The 21,943-nt window shown below is 37.6% G+C and overlaps 1 protein-coding gene across 5 annotated transcripts in view; it reads left to right on the top strand.

The window, feature by feature from the left end:
- Positions 1-21,943, top strand: part of LOC129361066 (plakophilin-4-like) — an 83,050-nt gene that overhangs the window by 17,308 nt on the left and 43,799 nt on the right. For all 5 annotated transcript variants that reach the window (XM_055031696.1, XM_055031699.1, XM_055031695.1 and 2 more), the window contains exons 2-3: positions 4,690-4,823; positions 18,865-18,977. In XM_055031696.1, the coding sequence (XP_054887671.1) occupies positions 4,695-4,823; positions 18,865-18,977 (242 nt within the window). In that variant the 5' untranslated portion in view covers positions 4,690-4,694. The remainder of the gene's footprint in view (positions 1-4,689; positions 4,824-18,864; positions 18,978-21,943) is intronic.

Genomic DNA, 21,943 nt, shown 5'->3' with positions numbered 1-21,943 from the left:
ACATTATAAGGTATTCAGACTTTTCACTACTGCTTATGCAGTTAGGCTATAGTTTTAATAAATGACTCTATTATAGCAGTTCAGATGCTTCTGATGATATAACTTCAATGTTTTTAGAGCCAAAGTGGTTTGGATTATAACATGTAACACAGTGTACTTTCAGTTTACCTTGACTGTACTTTCACCTTGAAAAACTGAAAGAGAGCAGTTTTTCACGCTTTGGAACAATAAATCTGTCATTCACCTAAGCGTTCGGCGCTGGCTGAGATTCGCCTGGGGTGAAATGTGCACACTGACCTGGTTCGTGTTGCAATAGCTCTGTTTTGGTATTGTTTTGGTAAACTCGTTCCCTCCTTTTCTCCTTAAAGGTAATGTTTCATGTTTGCATGTGCATGCAAACATGACCTGGAGTACAATTTATGTTTTATGCCAAAGTGCTCTGTGAAAACATTGATGCAAGACAGTTGGAACATAATCATTTGTTGTTAAATGTGAGTGTCTGTGGGAGAATTTAGACTTTCAAAGCTCCATGTTTCACACTGATTTTAGCAAGATTTTACATGTTCTGGAAATGGTTTTATACTGGTATACTTCTTTTTCTCTTGCTGACATCTGCTACATTTCTTCTAGATTGCAAGACAGTTTTGTAGAAGAAGTGGTTGTATAAGGAGCTCATGGGAGTGGCCAAGTCTGAGGTCAGCACATCAGATCATGTGATTCAGCTAGTTAGGGTGGGGTCAGACTAAGACTTTTCTTAGGAGATTTGAGAGACAGAGGATTATTTTACTATAAAAGGGGAGATTTAAATCTGACTACAAATAGTATCTGTGAACTTGATGCGTATCATACCTCATTGACTGAAGATACAAATATGTCACTGAATAAAAATTAGCTGATCATTTTCAGTTGTCTTCGCCCTTAGTGTTAGTTTGTTGCTTCGTTAGAAGAAGTAACTGTGATGTTTTGACCAGAATGAGGTGATGTTTACTCTGGGAAATGCACACTGTGATCCCGAGACATTAATCTAATGACATCCTTGAAACCTGAACAGACTGAGCTTACTTCCGCAGTTCCTCTCAAGTTTACTGTGTGAACTGTGGAAGTGTTTTCAGTAAGATTTTGTCCCTTCTGTGTTAGAGGTGAACTGCGAAGAAAAATGTTGCAGAACAAGTGTGCTGGGTCTGTGAGACTCTGGTTGTCTGGCAGTCAAATTTTTGTTTTCATTTCCATTTTTAAAACTAAATGGAAATGAAAATGAAGAGGTTGAAACTCAGGGGCTACAATTATTGAAATTCTGATAAAATCAGAAATATTAGAAAAAGAAAGTCACACTTTCTTTTTCTTTGCATAATAGTGGCTTCTGGATATATCCACTCTAAAATCTTTTTGTTTTGTTCTATTTGTATTTAATCTTCATGTATTTGGAGAGTGTCCTGATTTTTAAGTCCAACTTTAGACTAAATATTTGTAGAATTGTATGTCATTTTCTTTTGTTTGGTATATATCTCATGTCACAGAAAGGTCATGACTGGTAACAGTTATTTCTGGTGATGTAAATAATATTAGCCATGACTGTGCTTATCCACCACTAACCATGGGCGCTTAGGATATGTTAACAGTATTATTATGAAGATTTAAAACAAGAACACACAACATAATCCAAGTGATTCCATGTAAAGCTACAATTTCACAAAAGTGCTAAGATAACATAATAGCTATACTTTCTACTTACTGTTATTCTGTCTTTGAGCAGCTAAAACAGTCAATTAGAATGACATCTAAAAGTTTAATTATTTCAGTAATTAAATGAAAAAAAATGTTTTTTTCATTTGAGATATTTAAAGTATATATCTAATAGGGGTGCACCCATTTCCATAATTTTGGGAGATCGGTGATCGGCCAATTTTCACATGTGAAGCCGATCTTATCCACCGATGTTATCAATCTCAGCAAAGGTCTAAAAATCAAGCATTGTGCTTTTTTGTCTCACTTGAGAAAGGTATCACTGACAAACCAGCCTTCCAGGTCATGTCTGCACATTTACAATTGACAATAGTTCCCCCATTGTTGCCAATTAAGCAAGCTTCTTGATATATTGGGCAACATTTTAGACAAAAAGCTGGTATCGGCCAAAATTAGAATTGGTAAGTTAGGCTTTTTAAAAGATCGGTAATCGAGCAGAAAACAGCAATTGTTGCACACCTAATATCTAATCTTCTTGTGGGAAATAATTTTTGTGTTTTGTTGATACTTTTAAGTCTTGTGGCTGACCGGTCGATTAAACCATACTTAATCACTGATTAACTCCCTTGACCCATGAATTGAGATTGCCCATACACAAGTCACAATGCAGAAGTCAGGGGAGAAACAGAGGTAGTTGGACCTCTGCCCCCTTACAGCATTGGACCTTTCACAAAACACATGGAGCCATCGAAAAGGAGACTTCATCCTGTCTTGAAGTGTTTGGTGAAAGTGATTTTTTTTGTCTATCTATTTGACTCAAGAAAAAAAAATTGTCCACCTTAACTAAGCTGTCTTTATTCTTGGTCAGCCCTATCTGTTGTTTCTCCTTGCTTACTTTTCTGGAAATGAATTACTATGTCTGTTGGGTCAAAAGCTGCTGTGGAAGTGGGAAAATTCTGGGTGCCGCAAAACTATAAATGAACAAAATGATCTGGAATACTAGGGCTGTTGTAAATTAATATTTTAGTAATCGAGTAATCTATCGATTATTCTTATGATTCATTGAGTAATCAGATAAAACATTGAATAAAATATTGATAAATTTGGCATAAGACCGGTGTTACTGGATATCAATATCAGACCAATTTTTCATTTTTGTGCATCCCAAACAGTTACTTTTCTGTAGTTTAGAAAACTAACCTGTAACAATAATAGGTCACTTTCTAAGTTAACTTGAAGATAAATTATATAAAAATATGAAATTATATTAATTTAATAATACAGAGGCAAGCTCACAAATACGCCTATAAAAAACTGTCTATGCTCCAGATTTTAGTTTATGTATTCATCTTCATTCAGTTTAATAGATGAATTCTCACCTTGCCCCATTCGGGAAATGTCGCCTGGAGTGGAGGACTTGAGCAGTGACGTGCGGTCAGGGAAGGTCATCGTGGAGAAATAATATATAATGATAAAATCATTTATATTGCTATTTTTACCCTGTGGTTTGTACTATAAAGTGCCTATGTTTAATTTACCTTGACCAATTCAGATTTTTTTTTTTTTTCAAAATTGCTTAATTTTCTCATTTTCCCATTCAAATGCTCGAAAGCGAAGCCAGTGAGGCAGCAGCGAGCTGAGCCTCACCTTCGATTGCACAACCTCTTGCTAACTGCACTTGGCTGCCATTCTATGAGAGCATGCTCCTCCTGTCTATATCTCGCTAATAAAAAGGCTAAAAAACATTTAATGTATGAACTGATTTTTCATAATTTAGCGTATGTACATAATGTACAACATTTTTTGTCACCAACTGTGTGTGTAACGTGTTTCGTGTACTGAGGAGCGATCATAAATGGCAGAGAACAGATTCAAGGTGAGGCAGGCAGTTCTCGTGCATTATGACAGGGGGCGCTCATGATCCCAGACATTGTGACTCCGCAACTGCAGAGTAAGAGACAATAACAGCAATCTAGCCATGCAGTAAAGTCAAGTCCAGCGATATACATATGGTTTTCTCCACTTCCAGTTCAAGGGGGGGGGGGAGATACAGACATACAGATATGTCTGTATGCCATAGACAGTAGCCCTATGGGATACACGCATATTCCCCATGGACTACTCCGCTCAGCAGTAGCACAACATCAATCTGTCACTCTTGAGCCGGGCTGACACCTGACCCCAGACACCCCACACACCTCCAATAACCCAGGCTGTTTTAGGTGACAGGCTCCCAGAATACCTAAGGAGTCACATTTCTTCTGAGTGTCTGGAGATCTTTTATGTGCTTCATTGCTTGTCAATAACAGTAATTGGACATGGTATAGTAGCGTCTGTGTTGTTAGCTTCATCTCATTTAATTTTTGTTTGTCTTGGTGCTTCTAATAAATCTGGATTTACCTGGAGCAGAGATTCTTGGACTGTCTCTGTCAGCAGTTGATGGTGGACTAATGAGACCATCACTATTCATTCTGCTTCCCTTGACTGGAAGATAGGGAGCCAAGAAAGGAACACCTGATCTCCTTGCTTTTGTTGTTTTTACTCCTGCTCATCTTCTGCAACCTCTCCACTGCATCAATGTGCAAACATGCACATCATTACCTCTACCATCCACATGCTCGAAAAACATCAGCTAAACACATTTTCCATCATTTGTGTTGCATTTGTTTTGTGATTCTTATTCCCTATCAATCAGTGTTTAAGTTGTATGCTGTTTGATAGCCATATGGCACTGATTTGCAATGTCAGAGACATAAAACACTAACAGTCCTTCTTTCGTCAGGCCATATGGCATGCGTGGGTGTATGTTTGTGTATGCATTGGTATGGTGTGTGACCACTAATGGTCAACTCCTAGCATCACTTGCCAGTGTATAACAGAGATGGGTTGGTTTTAAGTCAAATTTATGAGGGAAATGTGTTTGCACACATTCTGTTCTGTGTATAAGCTTCGGAACAGAGTGCCTTCGTTGACCACAGCGTTGTGTGTTTATGTATGTCTGTTCAGGAGGAATGCCAGCTCCTGAGCAGAGCCCAGTGACGGAGGAGGGGCTTCTGCTGACCATCCGTGACAGTTCAGCTGGCCGCAAAATGGAGACCGACAACACGGCCAATAACATCCTGGCCTCTGTTAAAGAACAGGTGTGGTTTTTTTCTCTTTAAGCTGTCCTTACAGTCTGTTTGGGTCATGTTTTATCTCTTTTGAAGAGAAAGAGCCTCACACTATGAATCATTAAGTGTATGGTGGCATTTATTGGCAGTTATACTGTCTAGTGACTCACATTTTATAATGTGCATTTTCTTCTGCTAATTTATAAGTAATGTTTCATGAGGATTTTAGGAAACATGCTTACACACCCATTTTCAGTTTTTATGGGGGGAGATTGGGACTGCTTGCTGGACATTCCAAACATTGACTTGACTGTCCTTTAGATTTCTAGCTAAATATGTGATAATGACCATTTGTGCCCAGAGTTTAATTTGAATGATTTATTGAAGTGCTACTTTAATATTTCCATATAATGTAATGCTATTTATTTTCTGAACTGCTGCAGTCCCTCTGCACATGATTCTGCCACCCTTCTAGTTCACACTACACAGATTATTTAAATTCCTACAACAGCACTCATCTAAGATTAATTTGTTTCTCCTAAAAATCTGAAGTGGACCCAGCTTGACTCAGGATATTGTTTGTTTACGCCCTGCAGCTGAGGTCTGGCTTATATCAGTGGATGACCAGGAAGCTCAGCTGTAGCAGCATTTCAGAGCTTGAGGAGGGACGTGACCTCTGATTCGCTCCATTTCTGCCTCACTCTGTGATTCATGTACACTCCCCTTGGTCTTGCACACACATGCACACATGACACACACACTTTCTTTTTCTTTCCTTTTCTTTTCTTCCCTATCCTTTCCTTCCCTGTCCTTTCCTTTCCAGAATTAAGACATTGTTCTATGTTCCTGAAACTTCCTCTCTGAATATTGTCCAGAAAAAAAGTCTTTTGTTCATTGTTTTACATTTTAATTCTATTGTTTCGTGCTTATTTAAATTTATTATATGAAAGTCACCTAAACTATACCCTATAATAAGTTTTACTTAATCAATAATCTATTTTCAGCCTGAAGACCTATGTTGACTTGCTGCTGGAAAGTTGGTATTGTTTCTACAAGCAAGGAAGGGGAAGGGGGGAGCACATGTCACGTCCTTCCTTAGAGTATTTGAGTATTTCTCAGTTGCTCGTCCGGTTCGAGCAGATACCCATGCAGGCAAGCAGGAAGAGCGAGTAGTCTGCCTGAACTGTTGCTTTTCTGAATGACTGTCTGACTCACTGGTTGGAGCTATTCTTTAAAGAGAATTGCTATCGGAACAGTTGAGACAGTGAGATGATCGTTCTTGTGTGTTTGGACAGAACGCAATTGGACTGGAAAACAAAAGGGTGAGTAGAGAGGAAAACTTGTGAGAGGTCACACTTGGCAAATGTGAGAATGTTTTTTCCTTTCTGCCTTAATGGTTTTCCTGTGATTGTTGAAGAGACCTTCCAGGGATTGCTCTGTTGATATATACATGTAGGACCGCTCTGAAAAAGGCCATGTGTGTTTGGAGAGCACAAGTTTAAAATGACTAGTTTTTTAGTTCAGTTGTTCCTTTTCTTCTCTTTCTTTTTTCCTGTTCATCAGTAAAATTCCTTCCCTGTAGTTTTCTTACCAATCCCTTCTTTTTGTCTGCTTTTTTTTCTTTTTGTTTCCAAGACCTGTTTCAATAACTGTTGTAGTAACAGTTGCTCAAGGCTTGCCAAGATGCCCAAACAAGGATAGATTCACCAGCGTACTATGATTTCCTTCTCACAGAGAGCTCCTTTGCTTGGACATGTCTTCCCTGTCTCCTTTCCTCTTTATAGGAGACACATTCACAATGATTTCAAGCAAGCCTATTTTAAATGTTTAATATTCAGGGCATTTCTTGCAGAGCACTGCCCTTTTTTTCCTTTCAGTACCTCATATTTTTCCATCATAATCATTAATGGGTTGCATTATGTTTCAGAATTAACTTTGAAAACTCTTTCTTTCATACTTAGTGTCCTAATGAAACCAAATTCAGCTGTATAGGGTCACTTATTGATAATCAAGGAGCTGTTAGTTTCTATCTCTTTGATCTTAAGTGTAATTAAAGCTGTGTAGTGAAAGTTGTGGCTGTAAAGACACTAATTTTGGATGACTATTTTATGTGGATTCAGTCTTTTTGACTCTCATCTTTCTTGTCTAAGCATTTAATTTGTTGTCATTCAAATTCTGTTTATCTTTATTGGTTTATATTTTTTAACTTATGATATACACATGTGCATGTCATAGATGGTGATATAGTGTACATCTCAATAAACCAGTTATTGCAGTTGTCCAATTCAAATATATTGTATTTGTATTGTATTCTCATGCAGTGTGTACAAATGTACATTATTTTTCAAAGATGTTAAATCATATTAAAGTTGTACTTTAGATCAGTTTGGTTTGCTAGAATTATTTGTGTTACCTACATGCTAGAATTGTGAGAGTGAGATTCTTTTTTGCGACCTGTTAAGAATTCTTTAAATTAAAAAGTTTGTAAAAAATGTTTAATTTGGTCAAATTGTCTTTGTTTTTCTACATTTAATAACCTGGGTCAAATGTTTTTGGTCTTCTTTTACAATCTTGTGACAACTATTGGTTGGGAATTTGACCCATTCTTTCTGACATAACTGATGTAATTAAGTCAGGTTTGTTGACTTCTAGAGTTTTCTGGTTGCCAATCCAAAACATTATCTTCATTGTCCTTAAGCCTTTTTGTAGTTTATTTGGTTGATATGCTTAGGGCCGTTGTATATTTAGAAGACCCATACGTACATCTTTTTAGATCACAGATGTTTCTACAAAGATATTCTTTAATTGTGTTTGATTTACAGTATTGTAGATGCCAGATGCTTCCTTAACACAGGTCCTCAGCATCTCCGTTGTAATGTTATATGTAACAGATTTTTGTTATCTAGCTATTAGAAAATGTTATTGCCACAGTAATTTAAGAGAAAATATCATTACACCTACAGAGCCGCTTCTTCTTTTCAACTAGCGATAACACAATGTTATTGAATTTTCTAAAAAGACTACATTCCTGTAACATGATAAACTTTGGACATTTATCTTCTCTCACCAAAGGACATTGGTTAAATTTCAGAGTAATGGTTCTACTAAAAATTGATTATGTTTAGAGTCAGTGCAGGTTAAAGCTACACAATTTATTGAACTGCAGTCATCATTGCTGTTTGAAGCACAAAGGAGCGCTTTTATGCAATATCTGAGAAAATAAGACTGCAGGGAAATATTATTAGTACATGGTTTGCAACTTTTCTTTATTGGTAACAATTACTTATTGAAATTCATTAAGGCAAATGATCTGCCTCGAAGCTTTGTTAAATTTTGTTTTAGTGTTTAGTGCACCATGTTCAATCCGGGTGATTATTGCACAAAGCTCTCACTTCCGCCTATGAGTTGTTAACGAATGCAGAGGGCTAGCAACATAAGGTCTAATTTTCAAATTTGGTCATTGATTGATCCAGATTTTTATAGTTTTTTGAGGGACCAATAGGTATCCTTAAAATGACTGGTGGAGTCCATGGGATACCTTTCTCCTCCCCTAATCGCTGCTTTAGAGCAAACGGGGTATAACTGCTTAATATTCAGTTTCGCAGGTGGCGCAGATAGACGGTGTTCTGTCAAATTGGTATGTCGTCAGATCACCATACGTGTAATACACACTGACTACTATATCTGTCTGACAAATATAAGCTGTCATTGCCATATGCTTTTATTTAATCAGCAACATAACATCATCACGTAGAAGTTAGATCGTTGTAAACTTTGTTATTAACAGCTGTATGACAGCATGACTTAGAGGTCAACCGGTCAGACTATCATCAAGGAACAGGGAGGCGTATTTTATACAGAGCATGTTATACGGGCCGTGTTTTGTAGTTGACTGCGGCTACTGCTAGACCCTGCTTTAAATACACATAATGCATGTTTATCCAGCTAGTTATCATTGAAAATTATTTATTGACATATTTTTGTCAAATCTTGTTGCGTATGCTGAACTCTCAGCTTCTCTAAATGTCGCACATCTTTACGCGTATGTGCGTGCATGCATACTTACTGGATTTAGGCTATTCTGACAGCGTGTCTTGATACAACAGAACACAGCTGGCTGTTGTTGTGACTGATCCTTAGCATAAGTGTAGCCGTATGAACGAACCGGAAAATAAATTTTATACCATCGCGGTCTATGTACTGCAACCTGGTACATAGTTGGCGTCTATGTTTTTCTGTGTGTGAAGAAGGCGCCAAATCTGGTTACTAAAAAATGGGAAACGTGGACAAAAAGCTAAAAATGGCTGGGCAAAGTGACACTTCATTTATTAAATTGACTGAATATGAAGACATACACATAAATCTGGAGTATAGACATTTAAAAAAAATAAATAAATACATTTCTTTGATAACTTATTACTTCATTATTAAACAGAATGTCATTTTCGATTTTTCTAAGCATAAAAGTTACATTGCATCACTTCCTACCCAGTGGTGTATTGAGGGACATGGTATACGCAGGCTCCGCTGCAGCTTGGTTTTGTTCATCTGCGATGTTGCCAATTTGCTTAATATTCAGTTTGCAAACCTTGTACATGTAACGGCAATGCTCATGATATTGTGCAGTTTAAATTAAAAACCTTTGCTATTTTGCTATTTAACTTGTCTGGAAGTTGATGGTCCTAATCTTTCTCAAAAAGCACCAGTCTCTGACAGCCAAAACTCTGGAAACTGAGTGGACAGGTTGCCGGACCTTAGGGTAGAAATGTTTTTCCTTCTTCTCTGAAATAAAATTCTACCCAGTCAGAGTCCAAGAAATGTCTTCATCATGTTTTGCTGTGGAAGTTATTTTCAGACTGCAGTCAGACCCTCTTGCATCCTTATTCCTCCACTGCAAAGCCATACTACTATAATATATGCAGCCACTGTTTTCTTGACCTTCCTCAAAAAACGAAAAAACATCTCATATGGATTTTTGGGGGTCTAAAACCCAGTTATGCGCTTTAACTTTCATGGTACCTTTCTGTAAGTTTCACGTTCCATTGAGAGTCAAGTACCCTGCATAATCAGAGATGCAGGCTTTTGAACTGAGAGCTCACAGACAGCTATATAGACCATTTTCCTTTCAGTTTGCAGGACATGGTGTCCACAAAAACAAAATATTTCCAATCATTTGAACAGCTTTGCTGTGCCTTAAATCAATATCATTGCAGAAAAGGTGCTAATGATCAACATGTTAATATCTGGATTCTTTCTTGTGTGGCGTGGTTTTAAAAATGATCTTACTGATGCAAGAATAAACTGTATGCACTGAGAGTGATTGAGTGACATGAGCGCTTTAGGATTAAGGGTTTTTAGGACCCTTAATCACTCTGCTATGTAGGTTCCCAACCTGACTTACTCCAAGTGCCCTGAACCACAAATACAGGATTTTGGGCAATTCATCGTGTTCTGTTTATTACATTGTACACAACAATCCAACCGTTTTGGGATTGAGACTGTCCATACTTGTTTTGTTCTTTAGTTCATGTAATTATGTTTTGGATCATGTATTTGCATATGATGCAGTTACTTTTTCTATTTACCATTCATAAATGAGGCACCTCTAGTGCCACAGTCCATCAGCAGCTGCCTATTAACATTCACAGGAAATAGATGGTTCAACTCAAAAGGGTTTTTAATCTATTCAGTAGTTTTGGCTCTTGAGCAAATCCTTTTAAATCCACCATGCAGGCATCAGTTCCTAGGAGGTCATTTCATTTAAGAGCATTCCAGTGATGACTTTGACCTATTAACTGCTTTCAAATGCATTTTGCACAAGAAAATTAGCTTCAGGAATCAAAGGCCCTTCAGTTTTTCCAGCTGTTATATTCTCCACAAAAAGCCCTACTTAATGTGCACTTAGTGTCTATCATAGTCCTCCAGGGTTTCTTTTTTACATTGGTTAATATGGACATCCTTATTATGCTGGGAAAACTTAGAGGAACAGGAGCTGGTGAAGAAGCTTTTGTCTTTTTGAAAATCAACATACTAATCGAGTGTTAACTACTGTCCTTCAAAATGTCCTTATTTTCATGTTACAATCACAATGGTTGATATATTTTTATTGGGTTTATATGTGAAAGTTTTATGGCTTTCACATTTTTTACAAGCAGATAAATTTGTATTCAAGCCTCTGTACTTTCATGTTTCTAAATACAATCCAAGTTTAATCATTAATGAGGCCGATCTTTGCCAATTGCCTGGAATGGCAATTGGCACTTTTGTTGGTTTAGGTATATATGATACTATGTTATCTGGCAAAATGGAAACAATTATCTGGCAATAAATTCACCTAATTTAGACCTAATAAACATATTTTAATACATATCTAAATTTTTATTTTTTTTTTTAAGTTACACGCTGCAGCTTTAAGCAAGTGCGTTTCCTGTGAAAGTTCACTGTCTAGTGGAAGAAATATTACTACTAGTAGAGCGTAGTAGCGGTCCAAGAGTGAAAGCAGAACCAGTGTCATAACATCGCCAGACTTGAATTATTTTTTGTGTTATTTGTTTAGCTTTCTGATCGTGATGCTAATACGGGTGAATGTTGGTAGTTGCGTGCTGCGTTACCTGCTGTCTGGATGCTCTGGATGTCCTTTTTTTCTGACAGTGAGTCTCAATGTAGCCAAACTCCGTCAGGTGCTTGTTTTTTAAATGTCATGTTAAATTCGTGTGTTGATGCATTTTGACGTGCTTCAACCCCGAGGTAACTTTCCACCCAAACGTCCCCATTCACTCTCAGTCCATTATAGTTCTACACGACAGAATGTGTTACGCAGTGTGAAAGAAAGAGGAGATAAGCTACACCCACAGGTTGCGAAGTGAGATAAATGTGACCAGTTTTGGTGATCGGCAACAAGAGACAGTGCTCTGCTGTCACCGAACATACACTTTTTCTCGGAAATTGGACGATCATGATTGGTGGCCGATCAATTGGCACACCTCTAATAAATACAGGTTTTCTGTGGAGGCCTCAGACATTTGTAGATTAGCCAACAAACAGCATCATGAATACTAAAGAACTAGCTAGAAGGAGGAAAGCTAAAGCTTTGGAAAATTTTAAAGCAGTTCTAGGTTCTAAAATAATAGTGGGGGATTTTAAGAACATGATAGGGAGTGAAAACCTACTAAGAAAATAACAGCCCTGGAAATGAGAGAGTTAATCAGAAAAGCATCAAAAAGGCTCATAGTAACTCTGGAGGAGCTGCAAAGATTCAAACCTCAGATGCGAGGACCTGTGAATAGAACTACGTTTAATCGCAACACAAACAAGCATAATAAGGTGTTCTTGCCAGATGAGACCAAAAAATAAAATTACATGTATATTGAGACTTGACAAAATATGAAAAACTGAAGGGGAGTGAGCATATTTGGGGGACTCTGTAAGGTTGCCTGCTACACACACAAAAGCAGTTTGAAGTTTCTTTTTTGTTTGTGCCAGTGTCACATTATCTGCTGTCTACAGTTTTTGTCAATTTTTTTCTGAGCTCAGTCTTCCTACATTTTTCCAATGTACACCTGCAAAAATTAATTGGTTTATTTTCAAAAATGGTATTACCTTGTCTGCTAAATTAAACAATTGTTTGAAAAAAAGAAAAAACTCGCCTAATATTTTTTTGCAGGCCTTTTAGGCCATTAACTTCAGAAACGTGTTTTGTCTGTTTCTATGTGCCGAGAGCTGTAGCTGTAAACACATCTACACCTTTGGCCCAGCTGGCAAAAAGGCCTCTCACTAAGTACTCACTCCGGTGTCTCAGCGCACCACCTCACAACAAAACACACCACACTGGAAATTTCCTTCTTTGTTTGAGTCAATTGCACATGAACAGTTTGTGTACCTCCCGCCATTCCCTGACAAACTGAGCCAGACCGTTTGACCCCGTTTTCTCCTAGGTTAGGCATAGACAGATACAGAATATTCTGCACGCACTCAAGAACTACTGGAATGCATTGTTGCATCTTCAAGTTCTTTCTAAAAGCTTCGTTGTGCTGGCTGAAATATGACACATTTGAGATAACCATGCAAGCCTTCATCTTGTTTTAATGAAGCCAAGTTCACCTTTGCTTGAATGACCTAGGTAAAGGAGTTATTAGTTTGGGTCAAGGTAAAGGCTCGAGGCAGTTATGTTGCTACTTTGCATTTCCATGACATAAGAGCGGCAGACAGGGTGAGTTCTCTCTACAGGCGATGGTGCCTGTTCCACTTCCATAGGCGAAATAAGAACTCTAATTACAATCGACTAGTGATTTTCTCCAGTCCTGAGGGTTTTATCTCCCTTCCTCTGCGTGCCGCTGCCGCTGTGACACAGGCAAGGAGAAATCTAGAGGCATACAAATTCTGGCCTCGATTATAGTCATAAAAATGGAAGCCTGGCTCCGAGCAATTACCCCATGGGGGAGAAGAGTATTAGAGGGAGGGGGTGAGGCATATTCATAGGTGAGAGATGCAGGTGAAGGAGAGTGCTCAGATACACAAAGAAAAGACAAAAATGCTCAGATATGTGAAAAGGACATACGTAGACTGTAGCTATGATGGAGAGAGTCACAGAGTCTGTCACCTGTGAATAGTTTGTGAGAAGAGGCTTTCAGTGCAGCTGAAAACAGAAAATAGAAGAAGAGAGCAGGGGAGGATCTCCTTTCAACGTGACAAAGTCAAAGGAGCGGCACTCAAGCCTGACATGATGCGCTGTCGATTTAAACACAGCCATGGGAGCACTCCCCTCAACTAGCCTGCTAATACTCATCAGCGTCACTCATCATCACCATCATTATAACTTTAATCATTGGCACTGTCAACACTAGGCACAGAGGATGCAGTCTGGGGAGCAAGAGTTGTCCTCTTCATACTGATGTGTGGAGTTTAGTTAAACCTCCAGTTTTGAATCACTACCAAGGGTTTGTCTCCATATCCCCTTTTACCCACTGTAAATGTCTTTCAGAGGATTTTCTCTAAATAACTGATCTTTAGGTAATCACACGTCAGTGCAATCTCTGTTGTCTACATCGGTCTCTTGATTGACAGTCCCTACATTGTTCACTCTTCTCATTATTGCCCAGAGCAACTTTCTTTTTGTCTGACACAACACTATTGATCTTTCAATGGAATTGTATGTTCACTGGCGTACAAGATTTGCTCTGGCTGTGTGGATTCACTGCTCCACCTTATAAGACTTTTTCCTCCCGTCCAGGAGTTGTGGATTCAGTTGGTCCTGTTAACTGGATTAATGTCTCTGAATTTTGATTAGAGTATAAACACTTTTTATTTTATTATGACAATAACAAAAAAGGAAGCACAAGTCTAGTTCAAAAGTTAGCTTTGAAAACAAAAAGTACAAATATTCAGATTTTGAAAAGCAACAGTGCTTTTGTACTAAACTGCTTTGACAATTGGATCTGTGTTTTCTTCTATAAAGTACCAATTATTTGGGCTCTGCTTTTATATTATCAACAGAGCTCCAGGGAGAAAGACCCAGCTTATTGTATACAGATGAGGCATATCATTATTGTCACTGAGAGGTGGAATGAATAACACTGATTTTCTCTCCATCACGGCACCTGTTGGTGGGTGGATAAAGCAACTTACCAACAAGAATATAACAGTTTCCCTTTATATTAAAGCTAACAATATGCTACGTAGGCGCAATCAACCCAAAGGGTTGATTGAAGTTCATGTTTCCCGTCTCCAGACATCACTATCTGTCAACCATGGTGCACCTTTAGGGGTCTAGTTCATTCCTTAGTGGGCCATATACAGGAAGGACACATTATCTACTAATCATTACCCTATGCCTGATCTTCTATAAATTTGTATAAGTTTGTGAGGCCTTCGCAAAATATCTAAATTCATCAACATCTTAATTTGTAAACTACTCTCTAAGAAAGTCGATTGTTAATGAGGCATAAGTGTAAATAAAATGATGTTGAAATTTAGAAAATGTCCTGAAATGTCCTATTGTTTTGTTGTTTTGCCAAACCCAATCAGATCTCATTTACATCACTATCTTGTAAATGAGTGAAGAATGTCGTCATGGAGGAGGGAGGGTTAAAAAAAAAAAATTACACCATACCATACACAGCATTTATGTCTTTACAAAAATGTAAAGTTTTTGTTTAATGTGTTCATAGAAACATGGTTTTTCTTCACCCTCCCACTCAGGCAGTCTTTGTTATTGACAGTCTTTCACTGCATTGTCATTCTCTTTTGTGCTATGAACTACACTGGAGATGACAGCTCCTTTAATAGCATCCACCACATATGTCATTCCTGCATGACATTTTAATTGTTAATCTAAGATGAAATTGGAAACTTCCTTTTTACACCTCATTTTAGTGGGTCATTTTTGAAGATCCATCCTGAGTTGTCTCTGAGTAATAACAAATCTGAAATGGTTTTAAATACCCAACATCAGCGGAAAATAAAGCAAATAGATTTTTGAGTAAAGTGGTTCTCTTTTAAAGCAACAGAAGACCTGTTAAAAAGGTAGAGAAATTAGGTGAGTTGAACTATTGCTTGTTAATAAAGCTGTTTAGAGCCTATTGATCATAAATTTTATTACATTTTCAAAAAATTTAAATATTGATCGTATGAACAGATTTTTTTGTTAAAAAAAGATGCCAGTATGTATCACATTCAAATACCTTTCACAAATAGATTGATTTCACAAATAGATTACTCACTGAGAGTCTATATTTGTTGGAAAAGGTTTGTGAAACCTCCCTTCATCCAAAAATAAAAGAAAAAAATGTCGACTGAAACTCTGGACTGAAAAATAGGTGTGACTGTATGCAGCTTTCCTGAATAATTACAATGCCTGGTTCCTCCAGGTGTATTCTAACATCCTGCTCCAAGGCTTGTTGTCTTCTTTCACCCTTAAGGGCGGCTTTTCTGTGTCTCTGCTGCTGCAGACATCATGTAACCTCTGCTGTTATTCTCCTATTGTGCAGCAGTTTCTGTCTCTGGCTGGAATTTCCTTGCATCACTGCAGTGAGGGTGCAGAGCTGTCAGGCCTCGTTGTCACTTAATGAACAAACAAATTTCTGTTAGATTCTTCGGTTGAGTGGGAAAGCCTTCTGCACCAGTTATGCTAAATGGATTTGTATATCACAAATGAGCCCCCCATCTTGATTTTGTTCTAGTTGACGATCAGGTCAGTTTTAGACATTGTTTATATGTCTGTCATTTAGTCATGTTGTTGATCATGCTACTCTCAAAATCCATTTATACACACCTTATAATATTGACAAACGTAACAGTAATAATTCTGTATTAAAATAAGGACCTTCCACTTTCAGGAGACGAAAGTTGGTCAAACGTGAAAAAAAAAAAATAGGCAATTTATCTACCTAATGCTTTAAAGTGGGTGTCTAAGCAGTAGTTCTTATACTGTAATTCAGTTCCTAGAGTGAGCAGCAAAGAAATATATTGCCTGTATTTATCTATATAATAGGACATTGGTCTTCCTGAATTAATATAAAGTAGATGTACATCATTTTGGACTAGTGCGTGTTGAGTTTCTCTTGTGAATGCTGAAGCAGCAGTGGGCAGAAACCACTTCAGGCGCTGCAGATGGGTCATATGTTGTCAGCAGCCGCCATAGAAAAGACAGGGGGAGTGTACGTGTTTCTAGTTTGATCTACTGCCATGTGTCATCTTTCTTTAGGGTCTGTCAAAGGACACAAGAGGACAGAATCTGATTCAGCTCTGGAACTCCTGGCAAATCATGCCCAACAGATTCATTGTAATGGCAAATAAAGGCATCTGGATTCTCGTTGCTGCAGGAAAGCCTCTAACGTATCGCCACTGTTCTCTTTCTCTCTGCCGATGCTATGACTAGTTCGAACCGAGACGATGATCATTAGACTTAGCCTGAACTGGTGGTGAATTATGCTTATAACCTTTTGTCTTTTGTCTGTTGAAGTTTGGAAAGTCCATGAGTTAATAAAAAAAATATGAAGATGAATACATTTGTCACTTTTGTCTTACATATTTTTCAGTATGCATATTAGTCTTAACGTTTGGGTCAGGGAGAGGCCAACGGTGTGAAGCATGGATATAATCCTTTATGGCGTAGATGTTACAAACACACACTCACTCAGCGTGAAAGAAAACATCTACTCTTGTTCGGTGTTGATTGAGTCTTGTTCCTTTTTCATCCTAATGTCAGCAGTCCTCCTATATACTGCAACTGTAGAGAAAATGCTTACATCGGTCAAGTAAGTCTACAGTTTAGAGCTGTAGCTCGGAGAACCGTAGCCAATACATCAAGAAAGACAAAAGGTGTGGAAAATCCAGCTCAGTGCAGGAAATTCTGGAACATTCTCCTTTTCTCTTATTACTACATAAAATGAAAAACCCTAGCAGCTTTGGGCTTAAGAAGTTTGCTTTAGGCTAGAAGGAAATCTAAATATCAAAAGTTAACTTCCAACACTTACTGTCTAGTCTGAAAGCCAGTAAGTGTCCCATGATGTACAGATATTTTTTGCTATAGCGCCTGAGAAGATGCAACAGTTGCAATTTCTTTTACTTGCACACACCACAAGCCTGTGTTGAAGTCGCTGGATTTGAGCGGGTGACGTTTTGCCAAACCACCAATTGGATTATAAGCTTAGAAGAAAGAAGGCATAGAGGTGGCAGGCCTAAGAATAGTGACATTTGCGGGAACAGCCAATCTCTGAGATCTCACTGTTCAGCCACGCAGTGTGTCTTTCATTTTGGTGTCTTTTTCCACCATACATTTGATCTGTTCACTGTAGTATCTAGCACACATGATTGCTATTACCTTGTGCAGTTAATACCATGCTTCAAAACTAACTTGCTCTCATTGCTTGCCCTTTTGCATGATATATGTATTATTTGTGCTGGTCTGTCATATAAAATTCAACTAATAGGAGCTTGCAGTTGCAGCGTGATGAAATGTGGAAATATCCAAGTGGCATGAACACTTTGATTAGACAAGCAACCGTAGCAGTCCCTTTATGTTAAGGAAACAGGGTGTAGCAGTTTTTCTTCCTGTAAGCTCCCTCTCACTGCAGTCAAGGTTCACATATATTCAGCTGAAGCAGAGCAAAGGAGAGGTGAGTAGTGGAGAGTATGATGTGGTATTTTGGGGGAGGGGTGAGGAGTCTGCGATGTGGAGGGGAAGTTTCGGTGCACCCCCAGGGGAACACAGCAGAGGTGTGAAATGTAGGATGGTCTTAGTGATGTAGGGTGACTAAATGTCCTCAGACAGGTCACAAAAGCTGCAGATAGCTGCAGAGTGTGGCTGTCTGTTTGTGTATGCTGTCGGCTGTGAATGTAATTGACCGCGGTAATGGTCATTACATGGGACAGCTAAGGATAGCAAGCAGAGGAGCGTTCCATCTGTGCAGTGAGCTATGGTGAGTGAGGTCTTTTTCGCTAGAATATTGGAAAAAACATATTTTTATTTTGCCAAATTAGATCCGCGGTGGAATAAAAATGTGCTTCAGATATATGCAGAAAAGAGAGTGTGTGTAGCATAATTTTTATGTGAACAGAGGACCTTGTGGGTCTGAGGAGTGTCATGATGCAGTGCTTGAAGCTCGAGAGCTATGCAAGTATTGGCCTTGTTCATGGTAGGTAATTAGTCAAATGCTGATTCCTCTCCAACTCCCGTAGGAAAGCACCACGAAGGCTAAATATCACCCATTAAAATGGTGCTTATCCCTCTGTGTGGGCTGCAAAAATGACATTATCATATAGGCCACATGAAAGTCTGCATAAGTTTATAAACATTAGATTTTGCATGGATACACGCATACTTCTTTTTAAGTCTTTTGTGAAGAAACTGTTTTATTTGACGCTGGGTTAACTGAGTCTCTCACGTAAGACTCATTGCATCATGTACCTATAAACTACTAGAACATGGTGGGAACAAGCTGTTACCTGCCAATCTGCCGCCTTTACTTTCATTCCCCATTTGTTGTGTTTGTCGATGCAACTGCAGAAAGCCCTCTGTTCACATTAATTCAGCCTGGAGTCACATGTTTGTGTTTGTCGTGTTCATGTGCAGGAGCTTCAATTTGAGCGGCTAACCAGGGAGCTGGAAGTGGAGAGGCAGATTGTGGCCAATCAGCTGGAAAGATGCAGACTTGGGGCCGAGTCACCAGGCGCTGGTAGCAGCAGGTAATGAGAAGCTGTTCACATACGACACATGGCTTTTCCTTCCTTCACAGCAGACACCACACTCTATAGTGCATGAAACCTTCTGGGATTATAGAATCGTAATCAGATTATCTCAATTCTATATATATTGTTTTATTTAATACAGGTGTATGAATTGGTATCCAGTTGAAGTCAACGTAAATTTGTTTATTTGCCTATTCCATCCTAACTGACAGTAAATGTCTACGTTCCCACTTTATCAGATACTGCATAATAATAATACCTACTCTGCCTTGCAAATACATTCATATTGATTCAACCTTTTCACATTTTGTTACATCATAATAAACGTAAATGCATTTTATTAAAAATGTCTGCGACATGTGTTGCATCATTTTAATGTGGAAGAAAAATGCTGTATGGCTTTGAAAGATGCAGACAATTAGTTGAATTTAATTTAAGGGTATAGAATTATGGAGGCTGAGTCAGTATTTAGGCTAAACATCTTGAAAACCTTGTCTGTCTTTCTTGACTAATTATTGTCGCCCTTGTGTTGTTCTGTCAGAATTATAATGAAATATGTTGATATTTGTGGTTGTAATGTGATGAAATTTACATTGTAATGTGATAAAATTTACAAAAAATCTCTTGTGGTGTGAATACCTTTGCAAGGCGCTTTATGTGGCAGTAAATCTTTTAGCTCAAATATGTGAGATTCATTTGTTAAACTCGGTGTCATATGTGATATTCTATTTGGCAAAAACAATCTCTACGTTTTCTGAGATTTACTCTATGTTTGCTTCTAATAAGAAGTAAGCTACTGATTAGAAGTGTAGTTTCTAATCAGTGTAAATTTTTTACTGAATTTATTTCAACAAAGATTAAAAAAATTCACTCAGATGATGAAATATATATTTTTTATTGCACTCATAGACATCTCATCACTTTTAAATTCATACTTCTAATACATGTAAGCAAAAGCTTCACTTTTTAACAATAAAGCAGCCATGATATAGACCTTCATTCAGTGTCCACTGACAAATTAATGGGTTAGTATTTACAGACATTATAAGCATTTTCTGAGTCATTACAAAGGCTTTCAGGCATATATTCTCTGTCTTCATGCAGGTCTAATAGATTAGTTCCCATTTTCATAAATCAAAACTATATTCCAAATGTATTAAATTATTTTGATTGAACTTTAACTGTGTATTTCTAACCATGCTGCAGAACATATTTCATTTTGTTGGACTTTGAATAGCGGACCAACATTAATAGTCTATTTTTTAACAGTTGTTTGGTGCGATTTTTTTTCTAAATATTTACTGCTTGGATCTGTTGTTTTAAAGCACATTATAGCTGAATTGTTTGGTTCTATAAAACCATCTAGTCTGTTTACACTTTACTGAAGTGAACATTTAGATTTGGCATTTTGTTTGCATGATGTTCTTTATCGAGTAACAGTTATAATAAGCTGATATTAGTTGAGCAGGTTTTCTGCTCCAGTAGCCAGTATGCAGTCTGTTGCTTAACAAGTGTTCTGCTTGTAACTAGCAAAACTGTAGTTTAAAATCAGTGTTGCCTTTATAAGTTTGATGGTTGATGCTTCTTTAGTTTCCCCAATTTGACTTTTTTGTGTTTGTCTCACTGCTAAATATTTCCAAACAACAAAATTTGACTTTTTTCTTAGTGAGAAAAAAACTTTCTTACCTGTTACAGTGGAATGCAGTGGAAGGATTTTATACTGTATATTTAAAATTTTGAGAAAACTTAACCTTATATTTTTCAGGCTTCTCAATAAAAGACATTTAAAATGTAGGAACTATATGACAGACATTTTTTTGTGATTTTGAAAGTAAAACTTCTTAATTGTGTGAAGAGACACTAAGACAGTTAAAGGCCTTTCTATGTCCATACAGACCTGTGCATTCAATGAAGCGTCTGAGTTGAATTCATTGTATAATGGACTGTGATACTGTAGGGCTAAAGCGTAATGGCTTTGTGTGATATTTTCTATCTTGTGATAATAACCCTGATGCCCTGAGGCAGTCCATACTCTCCAACCTGCAGTCTGCACCACTGAGTGTCCATTTCCCCTTTGTTCTTGTTTGAAGAGGGACTGCTTTATAGGTGTGTACTTAAGTTCTTTCAAAGCAACTTTCAGGTCTTTTATTTGGACTTTTTGTTGTAAAAACTGTCCTTTTAGGGGTGAAGTCTAGAACATTGAGACACATTACTGTTGATAGTTCTTCTTAATGTCAGTGTTCACTTTGGAGTTATAGAATGGAGGCATTTGAAAGGGAACGCTACAATACCCAATTTGGATTCATACTGTGTTGTTTGTTTGCATGTATTTTATTTTTTCAGCTCAACAGCTTTAATTAAAAATTGCATGCCTGTCAAAGAGACAGAACCACAAGGAGCATGTGATATTTACCAGTCGTCTGAAGTTAGACAGTTAATTAAGAGGTAAATTACTAAAGTCTATGTCGTCAGAGTTTTCTCATAACATCATCACAAGCCTGCTACCATTGCTTTGAAACATCCTAATTATGGAGGTAAGCAGCTTAAAATGTCCTCATCAGCAGAACATAAATTTTTAATAAGTTGCTTTTTGTTTTTAAACAATGTAAGCAAGACAGTGCCTGAAATGTTTTCACATATTTGCAAAATTTGAGTGTCTTTCTAAATAAGCACAAATTATCCTTTTTTTTTCATCCGATAAGAGCAAAGTAAATAGCTGTTTGATAATTACGTTTACCTTGGAAAAAATATTTTCTATCTGTATCGAGTATTCTATCTATATCTGGTAGTAGCACTATGAAATAAGTTAAGCTACCCATATGTAAATGCTCTTACTTATTCACCAGGGCAAAAGGACCACCTGTAAATCCCATAAATATACATTTCACACCAGTTACCCATCTTTTGTCGAAGCTAGAGAAGGACAAATGAAATGTTCTTCACAGGATATTTGTGTTTGAATA

Source organism: Poeciliopsis prolifica, unplaced genomic scaffold (assembly GCF_027474105.1).
Source record: "Poeciliopsis prolifica strain line A6 unplaced genomic scaffold, Auburn_PproV2 SCAFFOLD007, whole genome shotgun sequence".
In the NCBI taxonomy this organism is placed as follows: Eukaryota; Metazoa; Chordata; class Actinopteri; order Cyprinodontiformes; family Poeciliidae; genus Poeciliopsis; species Poeciliopsis prolifica.
This window is presented reverse-complemented; position numbering and strand designations above follow the sequence as displayed.